Consider the following 19,614-nt stretch of genomic DNA (forward strand, 5'->3'; position numbering starts at 1 on the left):
AGCAGCTTTCTTCCACACCGCTGCCCCCAAAGACCCTGCAGGTATGCACACGCACATACACCCATACACCCCAGGACCCACTTGCACACTCATGTCACTTTTCTCCCAAGGGGAAAGACAGTCTCATAGGCTGGTCCTAGAGACCAGAGAGGAAAAAGGAAAGAGGACAGCAGTACACTGCTGAAAAGTCAGACCACAATGGTGGTTTCCTGGAGAGCTTCCATTTGCTCTGACACACAGAAAGAACCCTGTCTCGAGGCCTTCAGTTCTCTCTATCCCCAGAATCTTTTTTTTTTAACGTTTGTTTCTTTTTATTTTCAGGGAGAGAGAGAGTAAGAGAGGGAGGAGAATAGAGAGAGGGAGAGAAAGAATCCCAAGCAGGCTCCATGCTGTCAGCGCAGAACCCAACGTGGGGCTCGATCCCATGAACTGTGAGATCACGATCTGAGCCAAAATAAAGAGTCAGATGCTTGACTGAGCTACCCAGGCGCCCCTCTAGCCCCAGAATCTCATCTAGCTGCCTTTATCTTTCCCTCCATGGATCCCAGTGCCCCACGTGTCAGTGGCACCCTGTTTTCTGTCAGTGTAAACTAAAATAGCTTGTCTGGAGAAGTCCAGGTACCTGTCCAACACTAACAGCTCTTCTTTTCTTCTGACTGTGTCCCGTATGCTCTCTCTTTGGATCACCCAGCAGCTTGAAGGACAAGAGCATCCTCTCTTTAGATGGCTCACAGTTCAGCACCGCAACCTTCACCACCTGGTGAGAAACCACACTTGCCTGGTGAACTCTTCCCAGCAAGCCTATGAAGCCCTAGAGAGAGCTGCCCTCAGTGAGCACTGCAGAGTGAGATACACCAAGACTTTGGATTAGATCAGAGGCAGTGGAAAGAAATGTACTGAAAGCTACACAGAATCTCAAATCAGCCTTTTGGGTGAAAGGAAGACATGAATAAATTTCTGGTACAACCCTGAGCTTTAAACAATTATTTTTCCTAGATAAACCCTGACTCACGAGTTTCTTGGCACTGCCACCTTGTGGTGACAGTGGCCTCAGAGCAACTTCTGATGTGAGGGACACTGGTATGTTGTAGGTAAAGACTATTTTCTATCAGGTTGTGGGCTTGAGGTCCATTAGTTTGCTACCTTCTGCAGAACCCCCTTGAAGGGTTCTGTCAGTTCTGTTCTACAGCTCCTCCACTCAGCTGGCTCAAGCCCACTGCCCCACATGCTCATTCCTTATCCCTTAAAAAGTAGTCCTCCCACAACTCCTTCAAATCTGTGTTCATGGGGTCACCAAGGATAAGGGCCTATCGAAGGAAAGGTTACCTGGCCGATGTGAAAGACCCTCTCTGGGTCAGGGACATACTCGGCACTGAGCTCATGCTTGGGCACTAGACCCTGCACATCATTGTAGAACTTCACAATGCAGCCATAGTCCTTGACTCTGAGGATGAAGCCGTGTGTCTGCAGACCAGGCTTGGCATCGGCATAGCAGGTAATGGCAGGCAGTTTGGACTCAATCAGGGTTTTCTTCAGGGTCATCATCAACTTCTTGGCTTCAGGATCACAAAGCAAAACCTAGGGGAAGGATACTAGTCGTCATCAAGTTACCCGTTATCAAGAGAGCCACTGGCCTAGTCTCTGCAACCTCTGAACCCAAAGGCCATGGTCAGTGCCAGAGAACCTGCTATCTCTTTGCCTCCTCTGAGTACTGTCAGAGGCAAATCCTCCCTGCTCCCTGCTGGGACGACAATCTAGGGAAGATTCACCTATTTCAAATGTACTTCCTCCCACAAAACAGAATGAACCATCAAACCAATTTACCAGCTCAGTACTGTGTATTAGTTATAAATTAAGGCCAAGAGATCCAACCATCTCTCATCCCTCAGGTTATCTCCTAAAGGGCAGAGAAATTCCTCTACTTCTAACCTCCTGACTCCACTATTGTACAATCTTGCACCAATGGGTGATCAATACCTATTTTGACTCAATAATGAAACAAAATGAGAGGAAGAACATCTAACATTGTGACTGGCTGCACAAACCAGGCCCTATGCTAGCCACTGCTAACCACATGTAACCTTCACAACTCAGCAAAGCTTCTCTTGGGATTCAAGACTTTGTTATAAACCACTCATATTTCGGCAACTTAGCTTGTCTATTTCTGGGCCTGACACACATCGCTTGCTCCTCAAATCCTTTCCAGTTCAAGTACCACCTCTGCCAGAAATCTAGAAGACATTATTGTCATAGAGACCTGAATTTGAAAACTGGTTCTGCCATTTATTAACTCTGTGACTTCGGGCAAGAAATTTCACTTTCCTAAGCTTTCACTTCCACACCCGCAAAATGAGGATAACAGTACTTACTTTATACGGTTGTTTTCAGGATTCAATGACATAAAGCATGTCATGAGCCTAGCATAGCAACTGATACAAAATACATGTTACACTGTAGTTACTATTGACATCATCAATTATTCTTGCTGGCCCAGTCACTTTGTGGAAAAAGGCAGAAACTTCAGCTGAAAAGCAATGCTCTCTTCCCATCTGGCCAAAACCCCAAGGAGACCCTTCAAGAAGCTCACCCGGCACTTGACCTCATCCCCAATGTGGTATTTCTTCTCTGGATTCTTTATCAGGATGTCGGCCAGGTGTATTGGAGGTACCAGGCCCCTGATTTGTTCGCCCACTTTCACCAGCATCCCATATGGCTTTATGGTCAGCACCGTGCCCTAGGGAGTCCAAAGAAAAGAAGTCATCATGCCTCAAGAATGGTTTTTCTTCCACCTCTTACAACAAAGCATGTCACATCTCTTTCAAAGCCCACCTTTCCAGACTAACTGTGCCTGTTTTTCCAGATGTCATGGGGTAAAGCACGTACCCCACACTGATTTGAAGGCAGTATGGTTGATTCATGGAAATCTTCACATCTTTTTGTGGGAGCGTGTTCTTTCGGCCTACCTCACAAGCACAATCTCTGAAGAAGAGATCTATGTCTCCTAAGGAATGAACTCTACATATAAAGGAGATCTGCTCAACTGGGGCTAAATGGTTAGACAGGAGAGGCAACTGCAAGTGACTTACTAACATCACAGGAGCTCAACTATCACAAAATTAACTTTTGACCTGGTCTAATAAACACCATCAAACCCCAGGATTTATGATCTACTGCCTCTGTGTAGCTGGGTGATGCTATTAAGACCTTACCTTGAAATTAATTACAAGTTACTCCAGGGAAGAAAAAGAAATGCCAGTTAACAGGTAGAGAGAAGGAAGGTGACTTTAAATGTGTTCACATGACAACTAACAAGCTAACAGTTAACCTGTGAACTAAAGAATGTCTGAAGGTGGAAGGGTATCTAATTATGTGCTTGAGTCTTACCTTTACCAATGCCCCAGGTTTGATGTCATGGTACCTAAGGTATTGAGCTTCAATAACAGATCTAGAACAAAAAGAAAATACAAGATCACATAAACCAGGGCAGAGGCTACCTAAAATTCAGGGCTACCAGAATCATGCTGGCAAGAAAGAGAACCCTCACCAAGCCAGGCCAAGAGAAAGTGTGAACGTGCACGCACAGAGGGGCCCATCTCCACAGCCCCACATGCGCTGATGACAGACTTACGTCCTCAGAGAGAGCAAAGCCAGTTCATCCATTTGGCTGTAATCGATGATTCTACACTTGTGGGTGTTCCCTGGCTTGAAGGCCTCGGCATTGAAGACGTTCTTAGAATCGGAGAGATGGCTGAGCTACAAAGTACCAAGTGATTAAGGACAAGCCAGAGACTGTAGATCTGAGGCAATCAGGTATGGAAGCACGTGACATAACTCAACACATTTATCACATACCATAAAAACAGTAGTCTGCCTGTTAAAATAATTCTTCTAACTAAAACACTGTTCTTTACTATCATAGACTCCCTATAAGGTCAGAGAACAGTCTAGATCACGGATCAGTATACTATAGTTCACAAGTCAGTGCCTATTTTTATAAATAAAAGTTGTATTGACCACAGCCATGCCCTTTCATTTACATACTGTCTATGGCTGCTTTTGGCTTTAACAATAGAGTTGAGTAGTGAGGACAGAGATCATATGGCCCACAAACCTGAAATATTTACTATCTAGCCCTTTCAAAAACTTTGCCAAGCTCTGGTATAGATCTTAACACACTCTTGTACCTACCATCAACCAGGTATCAAAATAAGTCAAATTAATCCTGAAGAATTCTAACAGAACGTACATTGTTCTAATCCCTATATAGAGTCCACCACACTTGGGAATATTCAAAAACAGGAAACTAATACAAAGGATGAAAGAAACAAACAAGGACCCACGTATCCCCAAAGTCCTTCTAGGGGTAAATCCTGGTGAAACAAAGAGCCTCCTCACCCGGGCATAGGCCAGAGCCCCATCCTTCAGCCTGAAAGTGGCCCCAGCCTTGCTGGAAAAGCTCTGGACAGGAACATCCTCCAGCACTGCTCCCAGGTGCTGGCAGGAGAGCCGGGTGAGTGAGCGCCCAGGCTGCAGGAAGATGGGGCGCAGGCTCAGCCTCACAGCCCTGGTCCGAGGATGGACACAGAGAACACAGGCCCTTACCTACACAAGGGAAAGAGCATAATGAGCAGGAGGCACACAGAATATAACGCACCTAAAGCAGACCTTCAAAGGCCAAGACTCAACATGTGCTGACCAGGTTATGGATATAAGTACTCCTATCAGCTTGTACGATCAAGCAGCATGTGGAAACATCCAACAAAATGTCCCAGAAGGACTATATCCAGCTAAATCAATGCTTACTCAAGGTCAGCAAAACATATTAGGGTCCCCTCAATACCATGAGGCTAATAATACATATGCAGCAGAAGCCATGTACTGGCATCACTGTATAAGAGGCTCATCTGAAATATACCAGAAACAGCCTGCTCTGAGCACAAGGCTACAGCACACAAAACGCCTGCACTTTGTTTACAAATATGATTATAAAGAGAAAAAATTATTAGAAAAACGTTTACCAATATGTGGTGGGAAAACCAGTTTAGTTAAAAAATACGTCTATATAGGGGCACCTGGGTGGCTTAGTCGGTTAAGCATTCAACTTTGGCTCAAGTCATGATCTCAGTTTGTGGGTTCAGGCCCCACATTAGGCTCTCTGCTGTCAGCGCAGAGCCCACTTCAGATCCTCTGTCCCCCTCTTTCCTTACTCCTCCCCAGCTAGCGCACACACTCTATCAAAAATTAAACATTAACAAAAAAAAGGTTCAAAAAAAATGTGTCTCTACAGAACCCAACAGCTATGTTACTGTTAAAAACAAAAAAGGAAAGAATCATTTTAGAATTCTTTTTAAAACTCTGAATAACATATATTGGGATTTTCTTCCCAAATATCCATGTTCATTGTAAAAAATTTAGGTATTTAGATAAGGGTAGAAAAAAACCACCCAGAGTTAATCATTAACACCTGACTGTAAATCTTCCAATATTTTAAGTAAGCGTACTATTAAAAAATATTTTCAGGGGCACCTGAATGGCCCAGTCAGTTGAGCATCTGACTCTTGATTTCAGCTCAGGTCATGATTCCAGGGTCATGGAATCAAGCCCCACATCAGCTCTGCCCTGAGTGTGGAGCCTGCTCAAGAGTGCTCTCTCTCTTTTGGCCCCCTCCCTCTCACTCTCTGTATGTCTGTCTGTCTGTCTCTCTCTCTCTCTGCTCCTCTCCCCCCGCTTGAGCACTCTCTCTCAAAAAAAAAACAAAAAAAAAAAAACTGCTTTTCAAAGTTGGTTCTGCTCTATTCTCTTCACAGCACTTTTAAACACATTTTTCTATTTAAATATAGATTTTGTTCTTTTACATTAAATATTTTTCTTAAACACTTTAAATGGTAAGAGCAAAAGATCCACTACTCACCCCCTAAAATCAAACTACCTAAAAGAGTAATAAATGCAAACTACAAGTTGCCTTCTTTTTCACAGGCTCCATTTCTCATCTCAGTCCACAGAAATAACTACGGTGGCTTCCGGTGGTCCTTCCAAAACACCTTTCCTTCCCCTCGCCGCCTCTAATACCCGTACACACGCAGCCCTAGGACCGGCCCATAGCTAACTGCAACACTGGACAGCTGTTTGGGACACAAATGGAATCAAGAAAACATTTCTTACTGTTTGGTTTGAGAAGTATGTTCCAGCTTTCTTGGGATCCAAGTGCATAAAGTCAACCAGGCCAGTGAAGAATGAGAGGAAGTTCAATATAAGGCCATGTGGAGTCACCTGAAAACGAACAGAAGAAGCCAAGAATGTAAGAGACGTTTTGCAGATGAAACACTCAATGCTACATTTTCCATAACCACTGTGTATTTCTCCTCCCCCAGCTAACCCTTGACAATCTTTCTTCTTATAAAATTAAGTGGCAGGGCAACTCCTGGCTCTGGCTGTTTCTTTATTCAGTAAGCTCACCTCCCCTCAAACCTGAGGGGACATCAATCCTCCAGTCCTCGGAATTTCCATATGGAATGGAGGAAAATTTGCACAAAGACCCTCAGGGAACCATCAGCCTGACAACGTGGACAAATTGTTGCTAACTTGGTGATTTGCCCAGACTCAGAAGGCAAAACCCAAATGCATGCAAAAGGGAGATACCGACCACGCTGATTCATCCTACAGAGCCCCCCAAAAGCTAAGTAATTAGAGGTGACAAGCACCTCAAAAGAAAGCAGTGAGGCAGATGACTGAAATCAGGGAAACTAAGTTAGATCTCCAGGTCCTCTCCTCACACCATAGGGCCTGCGCCTCTCCCGCCTCCACAGGAAACCTGTATGAGACTGAAAAGACAGAGGAGTGCAAACTCTGAAAATGCAGATTAAGAAAAATTCTGAACATCATACAGATATAGACATGGAGACATCCAGCCCCTCTCCCACCTATCTCTCAGGCAGCCAAGATATTACCCCCCTGAGGAGAGATTAATAGATCCTTTCTAGAAAAATCTGACATGCCAGAGAAGACTTGTAACCGTGACATCTGGAGCTTGCTCAAAGTCTGCTAGCTCCTGATCCTGACACTGAATTCAGCCAGTCAACAAGTCCCACCCAACCAGGCACACCACATTTTATACCACCTCAATGACAAGATGGCAGTCAAAACACAAATTCAGTAGAGGAGATAAAATTAAAGTTGAGGGACTCTCCCAGAAGGTAGGATCTAGATAAATACATGCACATGCCAAAACAAAGGGGAGAAAAAACATAAGAAAATTAGAAAACTGATAATTAAGTCCAACACCATTCTATCAGGAGTTTAAGAGAAAGAAGAGGAAATTATACTTAAAAAAAAGTGGGGAAGTGGGGGATGCCTGGGTGGCTCAGCTGGTTAAGCATCCGAATCTTGATTTGGCTTGGGTCATGACCTCATGGTTCGTGGGACTAAGACCGAACCTGGACTCTGCACTGACTGCATGGAGCCTGCTTGGGATTCTCTCTCTCCTTCTCTCTCTGCCCCTCCTCAGCTCACTCTCTCTCAAAAATAAACAAACATTAAAAAATTAAAAAAATTAAATCTTTTTAAAAAAGTCTGATAAGGGCCTAGTATCCAGAATATAAAAAGAAATCTTACAACTTAATAAATAAGAAGACAACCTAATTTTAAAATAGGCTAAAGGCTTTTGAACAGATATTTCTCCAAAGAAGATATACAAATGGCCAGAATACAACCAATGCATGAAAAGATGCTCAACGTTACTAATCACTAGAGAAATGTAAACCCCAATCATAAGGAGATGCCACTTCCCACCCATGAGGACGGGTATAATAAAAATAAAAAACAAGTGTTTGTGAAAATTTGGAGAAACTGAAACCTTTAATTGCAGGTAGGAGTGTAAACCGGTGCCGTCCCTTTGGCTGTTCCTCTAAAAAGTCAGTTACCATATGACCCAGCAATTCTATTCCCAACCATAGGCCTAAGAGAAATGAAAACTTACATCCACACAAAAACTTAAACATGAATTTCACAGCAGTATTACTCAAAACATCCCAAAGTGGAAACAACCCAAATGGCCACCAACTAATGAATGGAAAAACACAATCTGTCATATCCAGTGTGGAATATTATTTAGCCACAGAAAGGGATGAATCACTGATACTTGCTACAACATACATGAACCCTGAAACCATGAAAACATCATGCCAAGTGAAAGAAACCAGCCACAGAAGGCCACATATTATAGGATTCCATTTATATGAAACACCCCCAAGAGACAAATCTAGAGACAAAAAGCAGAGCCAGAGGCTTGAGAGAGACAGGGATGGAGATTGACCACCAATGGGTACAGGGTTTCTTTACGGCGGTGATGCAAATGTTCTGGAATTTAACAGTGGTGATAGGATGAGCATTGAGTATCGTATGGAAACCAATTTGACATTATATATAAAAAAAATTAAAAAAGAAATAGTGGTGATAGCTGCGCATCTTTGTGAATACACTAAAAAAAAAATCACTAAATTATACATTTTTTAAAGGATGGCTCTTCCTATATGTGAATTACATGTCAATATGAATATAGAAAAAAAAACAGTAAATACAAGAAATTTTCTCAGAATTTAAAGATCTGCATTTCTGAATTGTAGGACAAATAAATGGAGACAGATCCACACAAAAACAAATCACCATGACATTTTAAAATAAAAGGGATAAAGATAAAATCTTTAAATTCTTCCAAAAATAAAAAACACATACAAGGAAAAGAAATCAAAGTAACATCAGACTTTTTAAGAGCAACAGAGGCCAGATGACAATGGGAACAAGGTCTTCAAATTCCTCAAGTTATTTTTGACAAAAGGATGCTAATCCCAGCTTTACTACCAATCACATGTGAGTGTAGAATAAGGACATTTTTCTACTCTGTGACTCCACTGGGAGAGGAGCTTGGCTTCCAGTGCCTTTTCCCTTTGCTGATTTTGCTTTGCCTCCTTTCATCATAATAAATCATAGTGATGAGTATCACCATATGCTGAGTCCTGTAAGTGTTTCCAGTGCATCAGTGAACCTGGGGGTGGTCCTGGGGATCCAACACACTAGGTCAGGAAATCAACCTCCCATGTACCTTTCCAATGATGCTTCTGGAGAACGTGTCATGCTAAAATGAGCAAGTAAACCAAAAAAGAAGAATATATTGAATCAAAGACTCCCATATAGGAGAAAGAGGGGAAGGAGCAGGATGACCAAGAAGGTAAGTCTTAGGATATCGGTTCTGCAGGGTTCCTACCAGAGCAACCAGTCTAGCCTGGAGGAGGATAACAGGAAAAAGGGCCCTAGGTTTAAAAACAACAACAACAACAACAACAACAACTAAGAGGTTATCTAAAGGAAAAATCTTTATGGAAAATTGTAATATAAGGAAAATGCAGGATATACAGTATTATGAAACAGTGATAGGTAGAAGAGAATTTGGCAAATGACAAAAACAAAGCTGATAATCAGCTCCCAGGAAAAAAGCTGTTCAAGAAATAGTCATAGCATGTTACCTGGCTCAGCACTAAATAATATGTACATCAAACACTGATTAATGATTTAACCAAAATTTAAAATACTGTTAGGGGGTTGGAGGAAGGGAAGGGGAAAATTGAGACAGCCAAATCATCATCTACCACAGTAAGAACTTAAAACTCAATGCCTAGGGGCACCTTGGTGGCTCAGTCAGTTAAGTGTTTGACTATTGATTTTGGCTCCAACTATGATCTCACAGTTCGTGAGATCAAGCCCTGCATTGGGCTCTGCACTGAGAGCGTGGAGCCTACTTAGGATTCTCTCTCCCCCCTCCTCTCTCTGCCTCTCCCCTGTTCATGCATACTCTCTCTCTTGCTCTCTCTCAAAAATAAGTAAACATGTAAAAAAAAAAAAAAAGTATTTTATGGGGTGCCTGGGTGGCTCAGTCGGTTAAGCGTCTGACTTGGGCTCAGGTCATGATCTCACAATTCCTGAGTTTGAGCCCTGTGTCGGATTCTGTACTGACAGCTCAGAGCCTGGAACCTGCTTCAGATTCTGTGTCTCCCTCTCTCTCTGCCCCTCCCTGACTCGTGCTCTCTCAAAAACAAATAAACACATTACAAAGATAAAATTAAAAGAGTGTAGCGCTTTAAAAAAAAAATAGATAGATAAATAAAAGTATTTTAATACTATTTGACCTTTCCAATTGGCACTGTTCAAAAGAAACATGGTCCATATGTAAGCCTATACCTTTAAGTTCTCTAACAATCACATTTTAAAAACTACAAAGAAATAAGTGAAATTTATCTTAATAACACTTTAACCCAATAGATGTAAAATACTGTCATTTCCACATATGGCACTGGCTACATTTCTACTGTGTAAAGCCACATATGACCAATGGCTACCCTACTGGACAGCACAATTTCAAGTTGTGTGCATAGCACTACTTCAGTAAAAATTATCTTTATTTTAGAAAATAGTAATGACAATGAATGGCTTACCTTCTGTACCTGGGCTTTGACAACCAGTCCTGGTAGCAAGTTATTAAGGGTCCAGTTTTGCTCCTCAGTAGCAATGGCGGTAGAAACTTCAGAATGACCAATAGATAGACCAACAACTCCTCCGTTACCTTTCACCTCTTCAATAACGCAGTTCAGATAATGACCCACCTTCATTTCAGCACCTGCAAGCCCCAGCCCCCCAAAAGGCAAAATACCTCCATGAGAAGGGCTCTTAATTTGGGTTCAAGTAATACCTGAAAAGATCCATGGTTTACCTGCCTAGTTACCATGTAATACCCATGTTCCCAATCTCTCAGTGACCAACTACAAGAAGGGAATAAAGTGACCCTGACTGATCTGGAATCAACACCACTTAAAAATATGAAAATCTCAACAAGGCAGGAAGAGTGCTGGCTCAGAGGCCCTGGGGGCTCAAATTTCAGGGGAACCTTCTAGGTGAGAAAAAGCAAAACTGGTCCATTGGATCTAAACCCTGTCACTCCCTGGCTCTTCACACATCTTCCCTTTTCTATCAGCTGGGATTAACACTGATTTTAGCAAAGCCAAACAGCTTTTGGGGTCACCATTCTGTCATTTTACTCACCCAACAGCATTTAAACATAATCCCTACACGTACCACCTCACTACCATGTACCTGCCCCTCTTTCTCCCCTCACCTTTGTTCTTCTGTCGGATATATTCCTGGGCTTTCTGCAGTGGCAGGAAAGCTCTGGCCCCACCAACACCAATGTCCACTAGGTAGCCGTGGTCTTCCAGGCTGGACACAGTGCCTGTGAGCAGCTGGAAGAGAAAGCATTCCCCAGAGTTCAAAAGTCAAAGCTAATGGGATACACAACAAACATCTCCTACCAAACATGAATGTTCCCATCATCGATCTTGACATATCATCCGTAATCCTCTCCCACTCCCCCTCGCAATAACTTGTAACTGTAAATTTCAATCCCACTAGAGGATAGAGAAGGGAAAGACATCAAGTTTAATTCTCCATTGGCTTGAGGGATCTTATGGTTTCCAGTCAGTGAAGAGTGTTATAAACAGGTGGGGAATGACAAAGAGGGGTTTCTCCCCTGAAGAATTTCCAAAAGATAAGAAAGACTATTATGTTACACAAAGAGGAATAAACCAGATGGCCTTGCAAGGTCACTCCCAGCGCCATGACTAATCCAGAACTACTCTTCTAGCAGTCATCATGTCTTTTCTAAGTGCCTCCAAGACTTCGAAAAAAGAGAAAAATCTTGCCAACCTCCTGCACATTTCATCAGGAGCAGTGTGAAGTTCCAATCTGGCTCTTACTAGCCATTTTGTCTTTGGCAAGTCACAAACCCGAGTCCATTTTCTCAAACGCACAAAGGTATACCTATCTGCCTCACAGGGCTATGAGAATTTAAGATAAAATGTCTAAAACGCGCCTGCCAAACAGCAGGCTCTTGATGCTTGTCAATTTCCTGCACCTTGGGTTATTTTTATTCCCCTTTCTACCCAGCTTTCAGGCCTGTCCCAAACTGACTGCTTCTACCTAAAGGTTAAAAGATCATATTGATCTCCTTCCTCTCAATTACAAGAGCACTTAGAGGAGTGTAGTTTATTCGAGCATGTTTTACACCTATTGGACGTTGACACTTGGAGCTAATTCCTCCTGAATCTCCACAGGACTGGGAGACTCAATAGCAAGCTCCTCATTAGTACAGCTGACAGACTAATTGCCCTGACTACCTGTCTCCTGCTCTCGGAGAGCAGTCCTCAAGCGTTCCCTACAGATGCCAGATAGCCTCTGAAAAAAAAATCTGTAAAGAGCAAGTCTTGGTAAGCAAGGCACTTTGTGGAACTCCTCACTCCTGCTAAGCCTCCTTGAAGACTTTTTTTTTTAATTTGGCCACCAATGAACCTTCCCTTTCTCCCCTCCAAGGTAGTGTGATTACGTTCAAGCCTTCAATTTCCACTAGAGTACCCAGACATCCTAGAGACTGTCCTTCTCAGGAAAAGACCCACCCCTGTGTGTAAGCTGAAAGTCAAAGGTCACCTAGATACTCCCCAGGAGGCAGGCCAGGAAAAAGGCACATGGTCTGCTCCTCTTCCTTGACCTGATACATACCATGCCGGGCTTCAGGGCCTCAGCAGATAACACTTCGTTGACATTTTTGGGGTTCAGAGATAGCTTGACACTCTTTTTGCCCCCTTCTGTGAAGCCCACACTGCTCACCACACACCTCACCAGCATCCCAGGTGAGAAGAGTTCAGGCAAGCGGGCCAGGTCCTGCACAATACAAATGAGAAAATTCTGATACATACCCCTCCCCTGGACCAATATACCACTGCCCAACCTTGGCTCGGTGGTTTCTCATCCTCAGACTCCAAAGAGCCCAAAAGGCGGATGAAGAGGATAACCCTCGCCCATAAAGGAAAAGGGATCTATGGCCAAGTCAGTCTTCACTTTCAGTATGAAGCCTCCGTATCTCCCCAGAACAGGCAGATGTAAATGACTTGTCAAGAGTTGTCTGTATTCACCATCTCCGTTTCTTCACCTCCTGCTCCCTTCAGGTCACTGCCTCTATGTTCCACCCCTCACACACCACTTTATCTCCCAATAAAATCACCAGTGACCTCCATGTCACTAAATACAAATCTGTTCTCCAGTCCTTCTTATATGTGACCTTTAAAAGGCATTTAACACTGGCGCCTCTCCTTCCTTTTTTAAACATTTCCTCCCTGGCTTCCAAGCCCTTCATGTGCTGGTTTTCTTTACTATCCCTCTGGCCCCTCCTCCTTCTTCCAACAGCGACTCTCCTACTCAAGACGTTAAAATACTTGAGGGTCAGTCTTCCTCGACGATCAGTATTTACTCAAGGGTCAGTTTTTCGGTCTCTTCTCACTCTATTCACTCCTTCTAGGCACCCTCTTCCCTCTTCTTAGCTTCAGTCACCACCTACACAGAGCAGTCACACATGCACATTTCTGGCCCAGACCTGTCAGAGCTCTGGAATCACCTGTCTACTGGATGTCTCCACCATTCCTCAAACTCAACACAGCAAAAAAATAAAATCATCATCATCTCTCCCAATCCAGGTTCTCTCTCAGGGTTTCTATCTCAGGATGGCAAGGCTGACCATCAAGTCAGGTACAACAGAAACCCAGGACTCATCCCCCATATCAAACCCATCAGTGCCCATGGACTTTTCTTCCTCAGGCCGCAGGAAACCCTGAATGCAACCTGCCATCAGGTGGACTACTACAGTAACCTCCTACCTGGTCTCTGGGCAACTACACATGCCTCTTCAATCTAATCTCTGTGTTGTCTACGTACGAACATTTCAAGGGCTTTCCACTGGTTCTAGAATTAAAAACTAATCCTTAACATGACCTAGCCTCCAGCTAGCTCTCCTGCCCCATCCCACGCCACTTTCCCTTGCTTTCTATGCCGTAGCCACACTAGCCTTCTCTCAGCTCCTTCTGCCTGAACTCCTTTCTTTATTTACCTGGTATACCCTCATCCTTCAGATCTCAGCTCAAGCATTCCTTCCCCAGGGAAGTCTCCCAGGCTCCCTAGGCTAAGTCAAAATCTCCTTATTAAAAAAAAAAAAAAAAAAATTAAAATCCCCTATTATAAACTCTCATGGCACCTTGCACCTGGGCTTCTCAGCATTTAACAAAGTTGTAATTTTACATCTACCTATGCACCATTTAGTTCCAGTTATTGAGTACATTCAGGTCTCCCTTACCTTCAGAGGTTCTTCTTGAGCCACCTGCTCACTCAGCTTTTTGGTGTAAGCATCACAGATTTCAGTCACTTGCACAAAGCCCTTGAGGCCATTGGGGAGACTCACCACCAGTTCCAGTTCATTTACCTCTTTCACACAACCCAAAATCCGCATCCCCTCACACAGGGACTAGAAGAGAAAAAGTGAAATGTGTACAATAGGGAAAAGACCAATGAATGGGATCAGGGGTTGTGGCTTCTAGTCTCAACTCTGACTTATAATTTTTTTTTTTTAAGTTTATTCATTTTTGAGAGAGAGAGAGTGAAGAAGAGAGGGGCAGAGAGAGAGAGGGAGACACAGAATCCAAAGCAGGCTCCAGGCTCTGAGCTGTCAGCACAGAGCCCGACGTGGGGCTTGAACTCATAAACTACGAGATCATGACCTGAGCCAAAGTCGGATGCTTAACCAACTGAGCCACCCAAGCGCCCCACAACTCTGACTTCTAAAAGCTACAGGAAACACATGTTCATGTGTCACATGACATGTGTCAAATACACGTCAGAACACTTATCATTGCTGACTGAGCACCGTAAAACAGCACTAGGATACTCAAGGACGCTTGCTTTACTCCAAACATCCCACACTCAAACGCGTGGAGGGGGCAACAAAATGAAGGAAGCAGGTCAGTGGAGACAACGGCAGGGTGGGGTGAGGATGTCAGACCTAAAGGGTTAAACCACTACTCAGTTCCATGTGATTACAAATGAGGAAACACGAGCTTGTGCTGTCAGCACTCTCAAATTCTTACAAGAAGCTAGAAAGCACATTTTTTAAAAAGTTTATTTCTTTTGAGAGAAAGAGAGCATAAGCAGAGAAGCAGCAGAGAGAGGGAATCCCAAGTGGGCTCCGTGCCGTCAGCGCAGAGCCTGATGCAGGGCTCAAACTCATGAGCCGCAAGATCAGGACATGAGCCAAAACCAAGAGTTGGACATTTAACCAACTAAGCCACCCTGGCACCCCCAGAAATCACATTTTTATGTGAAATTTTCTCTGATGTTAACAAAAAGTTAAGAAATTCTTCTTCTGGGGGACACCTGGGTGGCTCAATCAGTTAAGCATCCGACTTCAGCTCAGGTCATGATCTCACAGCTCGTGAGTTCAAGCCCCATGTCAGGCTCTGTGCCTGGAGCCTGCTTCAGATTCTGTCTCCCTCTTTCTCTGCCCTTCTTGCACTCTCTCTCTCTCAAAAATAAATAAACATTTAAAAAGTTTTTTTGTTTTTTTTTTTTTAATTTTTTTTTTCAACGTTTATTTATTTTTGGGACAGAGAGAGACAGAGCATGAACGGGGGAGGGGCAGAGAGAGAGGGAGACACAGAATTGGAAACAGGCTCCAGGCTCTGAGCCATCAGCCCAGAGCCTGACGCGGGGCTCGAACTCCCGGACCGCGAGATCGTGACCTGGCTGAAGTCGGACGCTTAACCGACTGCGTCACCCAGGCGCCCCTAAAAAGTTTTTTAATAAAAAATAAAAAATTGGGGCGCCTGGGTGGCGCAGTCGGTTAAGCGTCCGACTTCAGCCAGGTCACGATCTCGCGGTCCGGGAGTTCGAGCCCCGCGTCAGGCTCTGGGCTGATGGCTCAGAGCCTGGAGCCTGTTTCCGATTCTGTGTCTCCCTCTCTCTCTGCCCCTCCCCCGTTCATGCTCTGTCTCTCTCTGTCCCAAAAATAAATAAACGTTGGAAAAAAAAATAAAAATAAAAATAAAAAATAAATAAAAAATTATTTTTCTGAGCGTCATAAAGAACAAACAAAATACCTCTGCAGGCTGAATTTGAATCTTTTCCTTAAGACTTATTTCACTTTTTTTTTCTTTTTTACAACATATATCCCCAATTATAATCTAAAAATCTAAAGTAAATTAAAAGACGACTTTTCCAAGAGAATCTCCACAGCTACAAAATGAAATAGAAGTAGAATGGTTGTTAAAGTTATTGCCAGCTCTAACCTATGAATCTACTAATACACAAGTTCAATGAGGACATAAGCACAACAAGGGGCTCAGCAGCGGCTAAAAAAACAACACATGATCCCAAGCACTGGTTAACAGTCAAAGGCAATAATGCTCAATTCTGAGCACAAACTCCAAAAAGTCTCTACAGGGGGGCGTGCACACTCACATACACGCACACATGTGTGTACAAAAGGAATGAAGGAAAAACAAAAGGAAAGAGGGAAGGGAAACATACACAAACTTAAGCAACCCAGGTAGTTTGTTTAGAACAAGATCAAATTGTAACAAACCTCAATACTAAGGATTTCAAACTTCTCTCTTATAGACTTGCTGTTTTCTCTCTTTTCGATTTTCAACTTTTTTGTTTTTGCTGGCCCTTTCTGGCTCTTTTTCCTTTTGGTAGATTCCTCTTCAGTAGAAATCTACAGAGGGGAAGAAAGATCTCAAGGAATGAAGAGAAACAATCCTGGACTTTCCTTCCAATTTCAGGTCACCTGTCACCTTGCTTCGTTACTCCTTCACTGCACCCCCTTCCAGTGTTCCTGTAATTCCCGCTCCAATGTCATCTCTTCCATTCTGCCACCTTTGTTCAAGCCAAAGGTGGGAACCTTCGCATTTTCAAAAGCCCCTTCTCTTCTGTGTTCTTCCTCCCTTGACTGGGATGGACACTGGCATCCCCAGGATGAGAAGCAATTTGGAACAGTGTGTGAAAATGGAAGGTGGAAACACGGAGACCAGAGTTAAACTCCCAACACCACCATAACAAGCTATGTGGTTTCTGCTCAACCACATAACCTCTCTCAGCCTCAGTTTCTCATCATGGAATGATGTTCTCTACTCCACTGTAGTTGGACAGATTACATAAAATCCATATAAGACCACACAATCAAATGTTAGTTCCCTTCCCTCTAGCATTTGGAGCAATGCCTACTCTCGGGGAAGATGGTGAATTTTAATGCAAATTCTGACCATTATACCTGGCAAGAATCCCATTTAAAAGTGCAATCACCAGCTCCTTTCTCTCCATACTTTATTTTTAATCAATTGAAGTATAGTTAACACACAACGTTACATTAATTTCAGGTGTACAACATAGTGATTTGACAACTCTACACATTATGCTATGCTCACAAGTGTAGCTACTATCACTATAAAATGCTATTACAATACCACTGACTATATTCCCCATGTTGTACCTTTCATGACTTATTCCATAATTTTTCTCTCCATCCTTAACCAACATGGCAAAAATTCCTAAGAATAAGGAACAACAGCACTGCAAACTCAAGTACTAAATGCCATGTTTCAAAAAATATAGTCTCATGGTGGTATGGACTCTCCAACAAGTTCACTTTACAAAAGCAGACTTCCAAAAGAAACAAATATGGAAAATACCACATTCTCAAACAAGGTTATTCTTCACAAGGACACTAGAAAGTGTTCAGTGAGTCTTACCAAACAAGCACACCACTTACATCAAATAAGTTGTCTTGTTCAACCGACTGCTGGAAAGCTTTCTCTGATTTGTGGGTCTTTCTTGTACCCCCTCGGGGGAAGCTTTCTTCCATGGTTGCTGTGTTTGAGTCTCCTAAAAACAATGCAAAGAGTATCAGTGAGATGTAGCGTTGGTGTCAGATTTCCTAAAGGCTGTGATCAGTGGTCAAGAGGCAGAACTTTCTAGCACCAATGTGCTAAACAACATTGAGGCCTAACAAATAGATGGTTTGATGCTAAGCCTCAAATAATCTATACTTCATCTTTTCAATGGTATCTGCTTCAAAACCACAAGTTCATACACTTCCTCCAGAAAAAGAAGTTCTAGATCCAGTGTAGTAAATATCATAGAATAGCTACAGAGAATAGCTATAGAAATAGACAAATGAATATATAAATCCCTATCTTCAAAGAACATGCACAATTTTAAGAAAATAAAGCAATTATGCAAACAATTTAAAGTACAAATTGGGGCCACTGGCTAGCTCAGTCAGAAAAGCATGCAACTCCTGATCTTGGGGTGTTAAATTTGAGCCCCATGTTGGGTGTGGAGATTACAAAAAAAAACAAAAACAAAAAACAAATAACCTACAAAAAATAAATAAAATACAAATCAGGGGCACCTGGGTGACTCAGTTAAGCGTACAACTCTTGATCTTGTGGGTTCAAGCCCCACGTTGGGCTCTGAGCTGGGTATGAAGCCTACTTAAAAAAAAAAAAATGCAAATCAAATTATAAGCAAAGAAATAAGAAATGATGAGGCTTCAGTAAAGAAGGCAAGCTTCCTAAAGAAGATGCCTTTGAGCTGTTAAAAGATGAAAAAGATTTTGACAAATGGAAAAGGAAAAGCAGAAGGAATGTGAGAAAAGGCATTCACTTAGAGCCAAATATTTTCAATAATCACCAGCAATTTGTCAAAAAATTGCTCAAAAAGTTGCTGTTTCCTTTCTTTGAAGAACTGTTCCACTAAACCACAGGGAGAATAAATCATAATAATCACAGTTAAATTGTAGAACACAGGTGGGCTTTTTTTGTGAAAGATTTTGAATTAGACAGGAATAGTTTAATGTCTACTTCGATTAAGTCAGAGTCTTAATTAAGGGAAGAAAGAGAACAGCAATCAAAAATATACTGCAGGCTATAAATTGGACAGGAAGAGAGACAGGACTGAAGGAAAGTAAACAGTGTACAAGTCAACTGCAGTACAGAGAGACACCATGCGAATGAGAACCAGGTATAAGAGAGAACGGAAGATAGGAGAGATTAGTTGTGAGAGACACTTGGTATAAGGATCTAAAAAGGCTTTAAACTGTAGAAGAGGTGAAGACCCACTGGGAGGCTTGGATTTGGAATCAGGAATAGGTGGGTCAATGTTTCCTAGAAATAGGAAAGAACCGAGGAGTCTAGTTTGCAGGCAATTTGACCTTAATCTCACTTCAGACAACGGGAAACTGAAGCTTCAAAGAGGCGATGCAGCGGCATAGAAGGAACTTAAGCAATTTGCCAGGGACAAAGCCTGATGTTACAGGGACCACTCGAGTAGAGCCAGCTTCTGAGCTGGCCTGGGGTGGCCGAACCACTCACCCAACCCTGTAGGTCCATGGGAGGGACCCAGAAGACCTAGCCCTGGGACAGTCCTGGAAGCCACAAGGTTTCCTCCTTTCTCGCCCTTGTCCTCGCTTACCAGCCCCGCGACGCCAGCACCTCTGTACTTCCGAGCCGGTATCACTGGAGACACACGCGGAGACCAGCACACCCACATGCCACCACAACTCCCCCCGGAAGCGAGGGCGGGCTTAACGCCCTACTTCCGTTACCATGCTCTGTTCTTCAGAAGGGGGTTGTACGGGAAGGGGGGGAGATTTAGAGACAGGAAGCGGAAGGGCGGGACTCCGAGCCGTAGCCAATC

General features: G+C 43.1%; 1 protein-coding gene across 2 annotated transcripts in view; it reads right to left on the bottom strand.

The window, feature by feature from the left end:
• The window catches only part of PDCD11 (programmed cell death 11), a 44,494-nt gene extending 24,964 nt beyond the window's left edge, over positions 1–19,530 (bottom strand). Inside the window, exons 1-14 of one of the 2 annotated variants that reach the window (XM_030334513.2) lie at positions 19,390–19,530; positions 17,687–17,799; positions 16,502–16,633; positions 14,222–14,389; positions 12,598–12,759; positions 11,162–11,285; positions 10,485–10,666; positions 6,163–6,270; positions 4,396–4,602; positions 3,629–3,753; positions 3,385–3,445; positions 2,588–2,734; positions 1,327–1,578; positions 623–757 (exon numbers count right to left, since the gene is read on the bottom strand). In XM_030334513.2, coding sequence (XP_030190373.1) covers positions 623–757; positions 1,327–1,578; positions 2,588–2,734; positions 3,385–3,445; positions 3,629–3,753; positions 4,396–4,602; positions 6,163–6,270; positions 10,485–10,666; positions 11,162–11,285; positions 12,598–12,759; positions 14,222–14,389; positions 16,502–16,633; positions 17,687–17,779 — 1,896 coding nt within the window. In that variant the 5' untranslated portion in view covers positions 17,780–17,799; positions 19,390–19,530. The remainder of the gene's footprint in view (positions 1–622; positions 758–1,326; positions 1,579–2,587; positions 2,735–3,384; positions 3,446–3,628; positions 3,754–4,395; positions 4,603–6,162; positions 6,271–10,484; positions 10,667–11,161; positions 11,286–12,597; positions 12,760–14,221; positions 14,390–16,501; positions 16,634–17,686; positions 17,800–19,389) is intronic. The other variant, XM_030334512.1, reaches the window with a different exon arrangement.
• Positions 19,531–19,614: the final 84 nt, after the last annotated feature.

The sequence above is a fragment of the Lynx canadensis genome, chromosome D2 (assembly GCF_007474595.2).
Source record: "Lynx canadensis isolate LIC74 chromosome D2, mLynCan4.pri.v2, whole genome shotgun sequence".
NCBI lineage: Eukaryota > Metazoa > Chordata > Mammalia > Carnivora > Felidae > Lynx > Lynx canadensis.